This window comes from Aquarana catesbeiana, linkage group LG09 (genome assembly GCF_042186555.1).
Source record: "Aquarana catesbeiana isolate 2022-GZ linkage group LG09, ASM4218655v1, whole genome shotgun sequence".
In the NCBI taxonomy this organism is placed as follows: domain Eukaryota; kingdom Metazoa; phylum Chordata; class Amphibia; order Anura; family Ranidae; genus Aquarana; species Aquarana catesbeiana.
The window spans coordinates 400,796-416,193 of record NC_133332.1 but is presented as its reverse complement, the minus strand read 5'-3'; the positions used below and the strand labels follow the sequence as shown (position 1 = coordinate 416,193).

Genomic DNA, 15,398 nt, shown 5'->3' with positions numbered 1-15,398 from the left:
AATTGCCCGGTGAATGGTCGGTAAATGCCCGGTGAATGGTTGGTGAATGCCTGGTCAATGGTCGTGAATGGTCGGCGAATGCCCGGTGAATGGTCAGGGAATGCCCGGTGAATGGTTGGTAAATGCCCGGTGAATGGTCGGTGAATGCCCGGTGAATGGTCAGTGAATGGTCGGTGAATGCCTGGTGAATGGTCAGTGAATGGTCAGTGAATGGTCGGTGAATGGTCGTGAATGCCCGGTGAATGGTTGGTGAATGGTCGTGAATGCCCGGTGAATGGCCGGTGAATGGTCAGTGAATGCCCGGTGAATGGTCAGTGAATGCCCAGTGAATGGTTGGTGAATGGTCGGTGAATGCCCGGTGAATGGTTGGTGAATGGTCGGTGAATGCCTGGTGAATGGTCGGTGAATTCCCAGTGAATGCCCGGTGAATGGTCGGTGAATGGTCAGTGAATGCCCGGTGAATGGTCGGTGAATGGTCGGTGAATGCCCGGTGAATGGTCAGTGAATGCCCAGTGAATGGTTGGTGAATGGTCGGTGAATGCCCGGTGAATGGTCGGTGAATGGTTGGTGAATGGTCGGTGAATGCCTGGTGAATGGTCGGTGAATTCCCAGTGAATGCCCGGTGAATGGTCGGTGAATGGTCAGTGAATGCCCGGTGAATGGTCGGTGAATGGTCGGTGAATTCCCAGTGAATGGTTGGTGAATGGTCGGTGAATGCCCAGTGAATGGCAGTCCCTGCTGGTATACTGCGGGTCATCTCACCTGAATGATCCGGCTGCTGAAGTTGGACACAAACTCATCATTGTGGAAGTCGTGACTCCAGCGCTCTTGCTCCACCCTCAGCTCCTCCTCCAGCCGCTGTGACACGCGGTTCTGAGGGACACAGAAGCGTTGCTGAGTGGGGCATTGTGGGTAAATAAGTGCAGTCAGTACTGGGTGTCACCTACCTGAACCAGGTTGGTATATTGCTGCTCCAACGCAGTCCGCATCTCCCTGGACAACAGAGGGCCGAGCTCAGAGGGGTTAACGAGAGGAGAGATCTCCTGCCGGGACAAGACGTCTCTGGAGAGGAACCCAAATCCACAATTATTCCAACAGAAAACCTACAACCGGGGCCCCAAACATGTGTGATGGGACCCCACTGATAAATCATTGGGGGGGCCCAAACATGTGTGATGGGACCCCACTGATAAACCATTGGGGGGCCCCAAACATGTGTGATGGGACCCCACTGATAAATCATTGGGGGGGCCCAAACATGTGTGATGGGACCCCACTGAAAAACTATTGGAGAGCCCCACTGATAAACCATTGGAGGGCCCCACTCATAAACCATTGGGGGGCCCCAAACATGTGTGATGGGACCCCACTGAAAAACTATTGGAGGGCCCCACTGATAAACCATTGGAGGGCCCCACTGATAAACCATTGGAGGGCCCCAAACATGTGTGATGGGACCCCACTGAAAAACTATTGGAGGGCCCCACTGATAAACCATTGGAGGGCCCTACTGATAAACCATTGGGGGGGGCCCCACTAATAAACCATTGGGGGGCCCCGGACTCTCCATTCTCCATAACCAGAGAATCACGTCAGTTCTTAGATGATCGAGAAATAATTTCATTCCAAAAGAGAAAAAGACAGCGTGGTCCTCATGCCCCCCATGTGCCTCATATCCCCACCCCCCAAAGCATGATCCGGGCCCCTCTGCCCCTCCAACCCCCCTTGTGCCTCATACCCCCCAGAGCATGGTCCGGGCCCCTCCACGTGCCTCATAACCCCACCCCCCAGAGCATGGTCCGGGCCCCTCTCTGTCCCTCCAACCCCCCTTGTGCCTCATACCCCCCCGGCATGGTCCGGGCCCCTCCTTGTGCCTCATAACCCCACTCCCCTAGAGCATGGTCTGGGCCTCTCTCTGCCCCTCCAACCCCCCTTGTGCCTCATACACCCCCCCAGCATGGTCCGGGCCCCTCTCTGCCCCTCCAACCCCCCATGTGCCTTATAGCCCCCCCAGCATGGTCCGGGCCCCTCCATGTTCCTCATACCCCCACCCCCCCAGAGCATTATCCGGGCCCCTCTCTGTCCCTCCAACCCCCCTTGTGCCTCATACACCCCCCAGCATGGTCCGGGCCCCTCTCTGCCCCTCCAACCCCTCATGTGCCTTATAGCCCCCCCAGCATGGTCCAGGCCCCTCCATGTGCCTCATACCCCCACCCCCAGAGCATGATCCGGGCCCCTCTCTGTCCCTCCAACCCCCCTTGTGCCTCATACCCCCCGGCACGGTCCGGGTCCCTCCTTGTGCCTCATAACCCCACTCCCCTAGAGCATGGTCTGGGCCTCTGCCCCTCCAACCCGCCTTGTGCCTCATACACCCCCCCAGCATGGTCCGGGCCCCTCTTTGCCCCTCCAACCCCCCATGTTCCTTATAGCCCCCCAGCATGGTCTGGGCCCCCTTTCTGCCCCTCCAACCCCCCATGTGCCTTATAACCACCCAGCATGGTCCAGGCCCCCTCTCTGCCCCTCCCCCATATGTCTCATACCTCCCCAGCATTGTCCAGGCCTCTTTTTTGTGCCTCCCCTGTGCCATATATAAAACTCTCCAACATGTTGGGGTCCCTAATTACCCCTTCCCTGTGTCTCATACCCCCTCCCCAGCAGTGCCTTCCCCCTGATTGACTCCCCCTATGTTCCTTATATCCCCCCACCCAGCAGTGTCAGGGCCCCCTCACCCCCCCTCATCTCATGTTCCTCATACTACCCCAGCAGTGCCCCCTCACCCCCCATCTCATGTTCCTCATACTACCCCAGCAGTGTCTGGGCCCCCTCACCCCCCCCCCCCATCTCATGTTCCTCATACTACCCCAGCAATGTCTGGGCCCCCTCACCCCCCCATCTCATGTTCCTCATACTACCCCAGCAATGTCTGGGCCCCCTCACCCCCCCATCTCATGTTCCTCATACTACCCCAGCAGTGTCTGGGCCCCCTCACCCCCCCATCTCATGTTCCTCATACTACCCCAGCAATGTCTGGGCCCCCTCACCCCCCATCTCATGTTCCTCATACTACCTCAGCAGTGTCTGGGCCCCCTCACCCCCCATCTCATGTTCCTCATACTACCCCAGCAATGTCTGGGCCCCCTCACCCCCCCCCCATCTCATGTTCCTCATACTACCCCAGCAATGTCTGGGCCCCCTCACCCCCCTCCCATGTTCCTCATACCCCTCCCCCCAGCAGTGTCTGGGCCCTCTCACCCCCCTCCCATGTTCCTCATACCCCTCCCCCCAGCAGTGTCTGGGCCCTCTCACCCCCCTCCCATGTTCCTCATACCCCTCCCCCCAGCAGTGTCTGGGCCCCCTCACCCCCCCCCCATCTCATGTTCCTCATACTACCCCAGCAGTGTCTGGGCCCCCTCACCCCCCCATCTCATGTTCCTTATACTACCCCAGCAGTGTCTGGGCCCCCTCACCCCCCATCTCATGTTCCTCATACCCCTCCCCCCAGCAGTGTCTGGGCCCTCTCACCCCCCTCCCATGTTCCTCATACTCCTCCCCCCAGCAGTGTCTGGGCCCTCTCACCCCCCCCCCATGATCCTCATTCCCTCTCCTACTGACCTGCAGTAGATGTTACTATTGAAGTCTAAGATGAAGTAGATGTCGTTGGTCTCCAGACTGCGTTGGGCGGCGGCACTCAGCCACTCGGCTGTACATCGGTGGTAGGCGGACAGGTATATCCGGAACACCTCGAAGTCTCTGGGATAAGCGCACACCTGAATGAGGGGGTAAAGGAAGGAACACATGTTACAGGTAGGGGTACCTTCCAAAGACGCCCATCACCCGACCATACAATGAATTTAGGTTTTGGTCTGGTCAGATTTCCCTGAGCTTGGTTGTTGATTGCTCCGGCCTGCCTTTGGAAGAAGCTTCCAGAACGAGGTGGGAGGGTCAGCCACTGAAGTTATGAATATTCATCTGACCTCAGCCAATCCCTGGGAGGAAGCACCCAGAAGGTGGTTGGGGAGAAGATTAATGTTTGGAAGGGTTGATCAGAGATTTCTTGTCCTGGGGCAGCCTCTGGGGGGCGGCCTGTGTACTAGGGGGGCCGTTTGGGTCTCAGCATGTGCTGGGCTGAGGGACCTGAAGGAGATGTGATTGAGAGACATTTGCTGGAGGGTGTCACCTGAGGAGATCGGTCTGGAGTAGGACCTTTCAGTTCCTCGCTGGAGGCCAGACATGGACATTGCGAGTCAGACTTTGATCCCAGATCCTGTAAGGACCAGGACTAGACATGTGCACTGCCAAAAAAAATGTGATTGTTTTCATTTCGTTTGTTTTATTGGAAATTCGAAAAATTCGAAAATCTGCGAATCAGAAATTTGGAAATCCGAAAATCCAAAAATTTGAAATAATAACTAACTATTAAATTATAGGTATTGGAATTTCCTTTCAAACTTGGCTGTTAGTGAACGTAACGAATATGAATTACCCGAAATAAAGAACGCGGCATCTAAACAAATGGAACGGAACTAAAGAATAAGAAAATGTTTTTATTATTATTATTCATTCCTTTAGATGCGGCATTCATTATTACGGATAATTCGTAACTTCGGATAAATTCGTATTCGTTATGTTCACAAAACAGCCAAATTTGAAAGGAAATTCCAACACCGATAATGTAATAGTTAAGTTATTATTAGTTATTTCAGTTTTCGTTCTTTTGAATTTTCATTCTTATTTTTGGATTTCTGAATATTTGCAAATTAACAAATTTGGAACTAAACAAATTGCAGGTCTAACCGGGACCGCTCTCCGGACATTGGAGGATCCTGCACCCCTCTCCTGATAATCTCTCCGGACATTGGAGGATCCTGCACCCCTCTCCTGATAATCTCTCCGGAGGTTTCGGGGGATCCTGCACCCCTCTCCTGATAATCTCTCCGGAGGTTTCGGGGGATCCTGCACCCCTCTCCTGATAATCTCTCCGGATGTTTTGGGGGATCCTGCACCCCTCTCCTGATAATCTCTCCGGACATTGGAGGATCCTGCACCCCTCTCCTGATAATCTCTCTGGATGTTTCGGGGGATCCTGCACCCCTCTCCTGATAATCTCTCCGGAGGTTTCGGGGGATCCTGCACCCCTCTCCTGATAATCTCTCCGGATGTTTTGGGGGATCCTGCACCCCTCTCCTGATAATCTCTCCGTAGGTTTCGGGGGGATCCTGCACCCCTCTCCTGATAATCTCTCCGTAGGTTTCGGGGGGATCCTGCACCCCTCTCCTGATAATCTCTCCGGAGGTTTCGGGGGATCCTGCACCCCTCTCCTGATAATCTCTCCGTAGGTTTCGGGGGGATCCTGCACCCCTCTCCTGATAATCTCTCCGTAGGTTTCGGGGGATCCTGCACCCCTCTCCTGATAATCTCTCCGGACATTGGAGGATCCTGCACCCCTCTCCTGATAATCTCTCCGGATGTTTCGGAGGATCCTGCACCCCTCTCCTGATAATCTCTCCGGATGTTTCGGAGGATCCTGCACCCCTCTCCTGATAATCTCTCCGGACATTGGAGGATCCTGCACCCCTCTCCTGATAATCTCTCCGGAGGTTTCGGGGGATCCTGCACCCCTCTCCTGATAATCTCTCCGGAGGTTTCGGGGGATCCTGCACCCCTCTCCTGATAATCTCTCCGGATGTTTTGGGGGATCCTGCACCCCTCTCCTGATAATCTCTCCGGACATTGGAGGATCCTGCACCCCTCTCCTGATAATCTCTCTGGATGTTTCGGGGGATCCTGCACCCCTCTCCTGATAATCTCTCCGGAGGTTTCGGGGGATCCTGCACCCCTCTCCTGATAATCTCTCCGGATGTTTTGGGGGATCCTGCACCCCTCTCCTGATAATCTCTCCGTAGGTTTCGGGGGGATCCTGCACCCCTCTCCTGATAATCTCTCCGTAGGTTTCGGGGGGATCCTGCACCCCTCTCCTGATAATCTCTCCGGAGGTTTCGGGGGATCCTGCACCCCTCTCCTGATAATCTCTCCGTAGGTTTCGGGGGGATCCTGCACCCCTCTCCTGATAATCTCTCCGTAGGTTTCGGGGGATCCTGCACCCCTCTCCTGATAATCTCTCCGGACATTGGAGGATCCTGCACCCCTCTCCTGATAATCTCTCCGGATGTTTCGGAGGATCCTGCACCCCTCTCCTGATAATCTCTCCGGATGTTTCGGAGGATCCTGCACCCCTCTCCTGATAATCTCTCTGGATGTTTCGGGGGATCCTGCACCCCTCTCCTGATAATCTCTCCGGATGTTTTGGGGGATCCTGCACCCCTCTCCTGATAATCTCTCCGGATGTTTCGGGGGATCCTGCACCCCTCTCCTGATAATCTCTCCGTAGGTTTCGGGGGATCCTGCACCCCTCTCCTGATAATCTCTCCGGAGGTTTCGGGTGATCCTGCACCCCTCTCCTGATAATCTCTCCAGATGTTTCGGAGGAACCTGCACCCCTCTCCTGATAATCTCTCCGGATGTTTCGGGGTATCCTGCACCCCTCTCCTGATAATCTCTCCGGATGTTTCGGAGGATCTTGCACCCCTCTCCTGATAATCTCTCTGGATGTTTCGGAGGATCCTGCACCCCTCTCCTGATAATCTCTCCGGATGTTTCGGAGGATCCTGCACCCCTCTCCTGATAATCTCTCCGGATGTTTCGGAGGATCCTGCACCCCTCTCCTGATAATCTCTCCGGACATTGGAGGATCCTGCACCCCTCTCCTGATAATCTCTCCGGATGTTTCAGGGGATCCTGCACCCCTCTTCTGATAATCTCTCCGGATGTTTCGGAGGATCCTGCACGCCTCTCCTGATAATCTCTCCGGACATTGGAGGATCCTGCACCCCTCTCCTGATAATCTCTCCGGATGTTTCGGGGGATCCTGCACCCCTCTCCTGATAATCTCTCCGGACATTTCAGGGGATCCTGCACCCCTCTCCTGATAATCTCTCCGGATGTTTCGGGGGATCCTGCACCCCTCTCCTGATAATCTCTCCGGATGTTTCCGAGGATCCTGCACCCCTCTCCTAATAATCTCTCCGGAGGTTTCGGAGGATCCTGCACCCCTCTCCTGATAATCTCTCCGGATGTTTCGGAGGATCCTGCACCCCTCTCCTGATAATCTCTCCGGACATTGGAGGATCCTGCACCCCTCTCCTGATAATCTCTCCGGATGTTTCAGGGGAACCTGCACCCCTCTCCTGATAATCTCTCCGGATGTTTCGGAGGATCCTGCACCCCTCTCCTGATAATCTCTCCGGATGTTTCGGAGGATCCTGCACCCCTCTCCTGATAATCTCTCCGGATGTTTCGGAGGATCCTGCACCCCTCTCCTGATAATCTCTCCGGACATTTCAGGGGATCCTGCACCCCTCTCCTGATAATCTCTCCGGATGTTTCAGGGGATCCTGCACCCCTCTTCTGATAATCTCTCCAGATGTTTCGGAGGATCCTGCACCCCTCTTCTGATAATCTCTCCAGATGTTTCGGAGGATCCTGCACCCCTCTTCTGATAATCTCTCCGGACATTGGAGGATCCTGCACCGCTCTCCTGATAATCTCTCCGGATGTTTCAGGGGAATCTGCACCCCTCTCCTGATAATCTCTCCGGAGGTTTCGGAGGATCCTGCACCCCTCTCCTGATAATCTCTCTGGATGTTTCGGAGGATCCTGCACCCCTCTCCTGATAATCTCTCCGGATGTTTCGGAGGATCCTGCACCCCTCTCCTGATAATCTCTCCGGATGTTTCGGAGGATCCTGCACCCCTCTCCTGATAATCTCTCCGGATGTTTCGGAAGATCCTGCACCCCTCTCCTGATAATCTCTCCGGACATTGGAGGATCCTGCACCCCTCTCCTGATAATCTCTCTGGATGTTTCGGGTGATCCTGCACCCCTCTCCTGATAATCTCTCCGGATGTTTCGGGGGATCCTGCACCCCTCTCCTGATAATCTCTCCGGATGTTTCGGAGGATCCTGCACCCCTCTCCTGATAATCTCTCTGGATGTTTCGGAGGATCATGCACCCCTCTCCTGATAATCTCTCTGGATGTTTCGGAGGATCCTGCACCCCTCTCCTAATAATCTCTCCAGAGGTTTCGGAGGATCCTGCACCCCTCTCCTGATAATCTCTCTGGATGTTTTGGGGGATCCTGCACCCCTCTCCTGATAATCTCTCCGGACATTGGAGGATCCTGCACCCCTCTCCTGATAATCTCTCTGGAGGTTTCGGAGGATCCTGCACCCCTCTCCTGATAATCTCTCCGTAGGTTTCGGGGGATCCTGCACCCCTCTCCTGATAATCTCTCCGGATGTTTTGGGGGATCCTGCACCCCTCTCCTGATAATCTCTCTGGAGGTTTCGGAGGATCCTGCACCCCTCTCCTGATAATCTCTCCGTAGGTATCGGGGGATCCTGCACCCCTCTCCTGATAATCTCTCCGGAGGTTTCGGGGGATCCTGCACCCCTCTCCTGATAATCTCTCCGTAGGTTTCGGGGGGATCCTGCACCCCTCTCCTGATAATCTCTCCGTAGGTTTCGGGGGATCCTGCACCCCTCTCCTGATAATCTCTCCGGACATTGGAGGATCCTGCACCCCTCTCCTGATAATCTCTCTGGATGTTTCGGGGGATCCTGCACCCCTCTCCTGATAATCTCTCCGGAGGTTTCGGGGGATCCTGCACCCCTCTCCTGATAATCTCTCCGTAGGTTTCGGGGGGATCCTGCACCCCTCTCCTGATAATCTCTCCGTAGGTTTCGGGGGATCCTGCACCCCTCTCCTGATAATCTCTCCGGACATTGGAGGATCCTGCACCCCTCTCCTGATAATCTCTCTGGATGTTTCGGGGGATCCTGCACCCCTCTCCTGATAATCTCTCCGGATGTTTTGGGGGATCCTGCACCCCTCTCCTGATAATCTCTCCGGATGTTTCGGGGGATCCTGCACCCCTCTCCTGATAATCTCTCCGGATGTTTCGGGGGATCCTGCACCCCTCTTCTGATAATCTCTCCGGAGGTTTCGGGGATTCTGCACCCCTCTCCTGATAATCTCTCCGGACATTGGAGGATCCTGCACCCCTCTCCTGATAATCTCTCTGGAGGTTTCGGAGGATGCTGCACCCCTCTCCTGATAATCTCTCTGGATGTATCGGAGGAACCTGCACCCCTCTCCTGATAATCTCTCCGGAGGTTTCGGGTGATCCTGCACCCCTCTCCTGATAATCTCTCCGGAGGTTTCGGGTGATCCTGCACCCCTCTCCTGATAATCTCTCCGGATGTTTCGGAGGAACCTGCACCCCTCTCCTGATAATCTCTCTGGAGGTTTCGGGGGATCCTGCACCCCTCTCCTGATAATCTCTCCAGATGTTTCGGAGGAACCTGCACCCCTCTCCTGATAATCTCTCCGGAGGTTTCGGGTGATCCTGCACCCCTCTCCTGATAATCTCTCCAGATGTTTCGGAGGAACCTGCACCCCTCTCCTGATAATCTCTCCGGATGTTTCGGGGTATCCTGCACCCCTCTCCTGATAATCTCTCCGGATGTTTCGGAGGATCTTGCACCCCTCTCCTGATAATCTCTCTGGATGTTTCGGAGGATCCTGCACCCCTCTCCTGATAATCTCTCCGGATGTTTCGGAGGATCCTGCACCCCTCTCCTGATAATCTCTCTGGATGTTTCGGAGGATCCTGCACCCCTCTCCTGATAATCTCTCCGGATGTTTTGGGGGATCCTGCACCCCTCTCCTGATAATCTCTCCGGATGTTTCGGAGGATCCTGCACCCCTCTCCTGATAATCTCTCCGGATGTTTCAGGGGATCCTGCACCCCTCTTCTGATAATCTCTCCGGATGTTTCGGAGGATCCTGCACCCCTCTCCTGATAATCTCTCCGGACATTGGAGGATCCTGCACCCCTCTCCTGATAATCTCTCCGGATGTTTCGGGGGATCCTGCACCCCTCTCCTGATAATCTCTCCGGATGTTTCAGAGGATCCTGCACCCCTCTCCTGATAATCTCTCCGGATGTTTCGGGGGATCCTGCACCCCTCTCCTGATAATCTCTCCGGATGTTTCAGAGGATCCTGCACCCCTCTCCTGATAATCTCTCCGGATGTTTCAGAGGATCCTGCACCCCTCTCCTGATAATCTCTCCGGATGTTTCCGAGGATCCTGCACCCCTCTCCTGATAATCTCTCTGGATGTTTCGGAGGATCCTGCACCCCTCTCCTAATAATCTCTCCGGAGGTTTCGGAGGATCCTGCACCCCTCTCCTGATAATCTCTCCGGATGTTTCGGAGGATCCTGCACCCCTCTCCTGATAATCTCTCCGGACATTGGAGGATCCTGCACCCCTCTCCTGATAATCTCTCCGGATGTTTCAGGGGAACCTGCACCCCTCTCCTGATAATCTCTCTGGATGTTTCGGAGGATCCTGCACCCCTCTCCTGATAATCTCTCCGGATGTTTCGGAGGATCCTGCACCCCTCTCCTAATAATCTCTCCGGATGTTTCGGAGGATCCTGCACCCCTCTCCTGATAATCTCTCCGGACATTTCAGGGGATCCTGCACCCCTCTCCTGATAATCTCTCCGGATGTTTCGGAGGATCCTGCACCCCTCTCCTGATAATCTCTCCGGACATTTCAGGGGATCCTGCACCCCTCTCCTGATAATCTCTCCGGATGTTTCGGGGGATCCTGCACCCCTCTTCTGATAATCTCTCCAGATGTTTCGGAGGATCCTGCACCCCTCTTCTGATAATCTCTCCAGATGTTTCGGAGGATCCTGCACCCCTCTTCTGATAATCTCTCCGGACATTGGAGGATCCTGCACCCCTCTCCTGATAATCTCTCCGGATGTTTCAGGAGAATCTGCACCCCTCTCCTGATAATCTCTCCGGAGGTTTCGGAGGATCCTACACCCCTCTCCTGATAATCTCTCCGGAGGTTTCGGAGGATCCTGCACCCCTCTCCTGATAATCTCTCTGGATGTTTCGGAGGATCCTGCACCCCTCTCCTGATAATCTCTCCGGATGTTTCGGAGGATCCTGCACCCCTCTCCTGATAATCTCTCCGGATGTTTCGGAAGATCCTGCACCCCTCTCCTGATAATCTCTCCGGACATTGGAGGATCCTGCACCCCTCTCCTGATAATCTCTCCGGATGTTTCGGGGGATCCTGCACCCCTCTCCTGATAATCTCTCCGGATGTTTCGGAGGATCCTGCACCCCTCTCCTGATAATCTCTCTGGATTTTTCGGAGGATCATGCACCCCTCTCCTGATAATCTCTCTGGATGTTTCGGAGGATCCTGCACCCCTCTCCTAATAATATCTCCAGAGGTTTCGGAGGATCCTGCACCCCTCTCCTGATAATCTCTCCGGATGTTTCGGAGGATCCTGCACCCCTCTCCTGATAATCTCTCCGGATGTTTTGGAGGATCCTGCACCCCTCTCCTGATAATCTCTCCGGACATTTCAGGGGATCCTGCACCCCTCTCCTGATAATCTCTCCGGATGTTTCGGGGGATCCTGCACCCCTCTCCTGATAATCTCTCCGGATGTTTCGGAGGATCCTGCACCCCTCTCCTGATAATCTCTCCGGACATTGGAGGATCCTGCACCCCTCTCCTGATAATCTCTCCGGATGTTTCAGGGGAACCTGCACCCCTCTCCTGATAATCTCTCCGGATGTTTCGGAGGATCCTGCACCCCTCTCCTGATAATCTCTCCGGATGTTTCGGAGGATCCTGCACCCCTCTCCTGATAATCTCTCCGGATGTTTCGGAGGATCCTGCACCCCTCTCCTGATAATCTCTCCGGACATTGGAGGATCCTGCACCCCTCTCCTGATAATCTCTCTGGATGTTTCGGGTGATCCTGCACCCCTCTCCTGATAATCTCTCCTGATGTTTCAGGGGATCCTGCACCCCTCTCCTGATAATCTCTCCGGATGTTTCGGAGGATCCTGCACCCCTCTCCTGATAATCTCTCCAGATGTTTCAGGGGATCCTGCACCCCTCTTCTGATAATCTCTCCGGATGTTTCGGAGGATCCTGCCCCCCTCTCCTGATAATCTCTCCGGACATTGGAGGATCCTGCCCCCCTCTCCTGATAATCTCTCCGGACATTGGAGGATCCTGCACCCCTCTCCTGATAATCTCTCCGGATGTTTCGGGGGATCCTGCACCCCTCTCCTGATAATCTCTCCGGATGTTTCCGAGGATCCTGCACCCCTCTCCTGATAATCTCTCGGGATGTTTCGGGGGATCCTGCACCCCTCTCCTGATAATCTCTCCGGACATTGGAGGATCCTGCGCCCCTCTCCTGATAATCTCTCCGGATGTTTCGGGGGATCCTGCACCCCTCTCCTGATAATCTCTCCGGACATTATAGGATCCTGCACCCCTCTCCTGATAATCTCTCCGGACATTATAGGATCCTGCACCCCTCTCCTGATAATCTCTCCGGACATTTCAGGGGATCCTGCACCCCTCTCCTGATAATCTCTCTGGACATTATAGGATCCTGCACCCCTCTCCTGATAATCTCTCTGGACATTATAGGATCCTGCACCCCTCTCCTGATAATCTCTCTGGACATTATAGCATCCTGCACCCCTCTCCTGATAATCTCTCTGGACATTATAGGATCCTGCATCCCTCTCCTGATAATCTCTCTGGATGTTTCAGAGGATCCTGCACCCCTCTCCTGATAATCTCTCCGGACATTGGAGGATCCTGCACCCCTCTCCTGATAATCTGTCCGGATGTTTCGGAGGATCCTGCACCCCTCTCCTGATAATCTCTCTGGATGTTTCGGAGGATCCTGCACCCCTCTCCTGATAATCTGTCTGGAGGTTTCGGAGGATCCTGCACCCCTCTCCTGATAATCTCTCCGGACATTTCAGGGGATCCTGCACCCCTCTCCTGATAATCTCTCCGGATGTTTCGGGGGATCTTGCACCCCTCTCCTGATAATCTCTCCGGATGTTTCGGAGGATCCTGCACCCCTCTCCTGATAATCTCTCCGGACATTGGAGGATCCTGCACCCCTCTCCTGATAATCTCTCCGGATGTTTCAGGGGAACCTGCACCCCTCTCCTGATAATCTCTCCGGATGTTTCGGAGGATCCTGCACCCCTCTCCTGATAATCTCTCTGGATGTTTCGGAGGATCCTGCACCCCTCTCCTGATAATCTCTCCGGATGTTTCGGAGGATCCTGCACCCCTCTCCTGATAATCTCTCCGGACATTGGAGGATCCTGCACCCCTCTCCTGATAATCTCTCTGGATGTTTCGGGTGATCCTGCACCCCTCTCCTTATAATCTCTCTGGATGTTTCGGGGGATCCTGCACCCCTCTCCTGATAATCTCTCCGGATGTTTCGGAGGATCCTGCACCCCTCTCCTGATAATCTCTCCAGAGGTTTCGGAGGATCCTGCACCCCTCTCCTGATAATCTCTCCGGATGTTTAAGGGGATCCTGCACCCCTCTTCTGATAATCTCTCCGGATGTTTCGGAGGATCCTGCCCCCCTCTCCTGATAATCTCTCCGGACATTGGAGGATCCTGCACCCCTCTCCTGATAATCTCTCCGGATGTTTCGGGGGATCCTGCACCCCTCTCCTGATAATCTCTCCGGATGTTTCGGGGGATCCTGCACCCCTCTCCTGATAATCTCTCGGGATGTTTCCGAGGATCCTGCACCCCTCTCCTGATAATCTCTCGGGATGTTTCGGGGGATCCTGCACCCCTCTCCTGATAATCTCTCCGGACATTGGAGGATCCTGCGCCCCTCTCCTGATAATCTCTCCGGATGTTTCGGGGGATCCTGCACCCCTCTCCTGATAATCTCTCCGGACATTATAGGATCCTGCACCCCTCTCCTGATAATCTCTCCGGACATTTCAGGGGATCCTGCACCCCTCTCCTGATAATCTCTCCGGACATTGGAGGATCCTGCATCCCTCTCCTGATAATCTCTCTGGATGTTTCAGAGGATCCTGCACCCCTCTCCTGATAATCTCTCCGGATATTGGAGGATCCTGCACCCCTCTCCTGATAATCTCTCCGGACATTTCAGGGGATCCTGCACCCCTCTCCTGATAATCTCTCCGGACATTGGAGGATCCTGCATCCCTCTCCTGATAATCTCTCCGGATGTTTCGGAGGATCCTGCACCCCTCTCCTGATAATCTCTCTGGATGTTTTGGAGGATCCTGCACCCCTCTCCTGATAATCTCTCCGGACGTTGGAGGATCCTGCATCCCTCTCCTGATAATCTCTCCGGATGTTTCGGAGGATCCTGCACCCCTCTCCTGATAATCTCTCCGGACGTTGGAGGATCCTGCACCCCTCTCCTGATAATCTCTCCGGACATTGGAGGATCCTGCACCCCTCTCCTGATAATCTCTCCGGACATTGGAGGATCCTGCACCCCTCTCCTGATAATCTCTCCGGATGTTTCGGGGGATCCTGCACCCCTCTCCTGATAATCTCTCCGGACATTGGAGGATCCTGCACCCCTCTCCTGATAATCTCTCCGGATGTTTTGGGGGATCCTGCACCCCTCTTCTGCTCATTGCTGTAATGAATCTACAATAAGTCACCCCCTAGAATCTGCCCCATGTTATCGGGGGACACGGAACGTTTGGCCTCACAGCCTCTGACATAGAAATGGGGATCTGGTCATTCTCAGCCACCCCTCCGGGGGCAGTACTACACACTTCTTATTTTTGTGTCACAAGATTCCCTACAGTTCATTCACAGTTGGGGGGGGAGGGGGGTAGTTAAACATTTCCCTTTAACTCTGGCAGAGGTATGAGGGGCTTCCTAAACTCAGGATGCAGAAATCAGTCACAAGACTCTCTGCAGTCACAATGTCTGGTAGAATGCTCGGGGGAGTCACAAGACTCTCTGCAGTCACAATGTCTGGTAGAATGCTCGGGGGAGTCACATGACTCTCTGCAGTCACAATGTCTGGTAGAATGCTCGGGGGAGTCACAAGACTCTCTGCAGTCACAATGTCTGGTAGAATGCTCGGGGGAGTCACAAGACTCTCTGCAGTCACAATGTCTGGTAGAATGCTCGGGGGAGTCACATGACTCTCTGCAGTCACAATGTCTGGTAGAATGCTCGGGGGAGTCACATGACTCTCTGCAGTCACAATGTCTGGTAGAATGCTCGGGGGAGTCACATGACTCTCTGCAGTCACAATGTCTGGTAGAATGCTCGGGGGAGTCACATGACTCTCTGCAGTCACAATGTCTGGTAGAATGCTCGGGGGAGTCACATGACTCTCTGCAGTCACAATGTCTGGTAGAGTGCTCGGGGGAGTCACATGACTCTCTGCAGTCACAAT

The 15,398-nt window shown here is 54.4% G+C and overlaps 1 protein-coding gene across 1 annotated transcript in view; it reads right to left on the bottom strand.

The window, feature by feature from the left end:
• The window catches only part of LOC141107358 (exocyst complex component 3-like protein 2), an 86,631-nt gene that overhangs the window by 44,006 nt on the left and 27,227 nt on the right, over nt 1-15,398 (bottom strand). The window contains exons 4-6 of the mRNA XM_073598043.1: nt 3,613-3,767; nt 948-1,062; nt 763-873 (exon numbers count right to left, since the gene is read on the bottom strand). Of these exons, the coding sequence (XP_073454144.1) occupies nt 763-873; nt 948-1,062; nt 3,613-3,767 (381 nt within the window). The remainder of the gene's footprint in view (nt 1-762; nt 874-947; nt 1,063-3,612; nt 3,768-15,398) is intronic.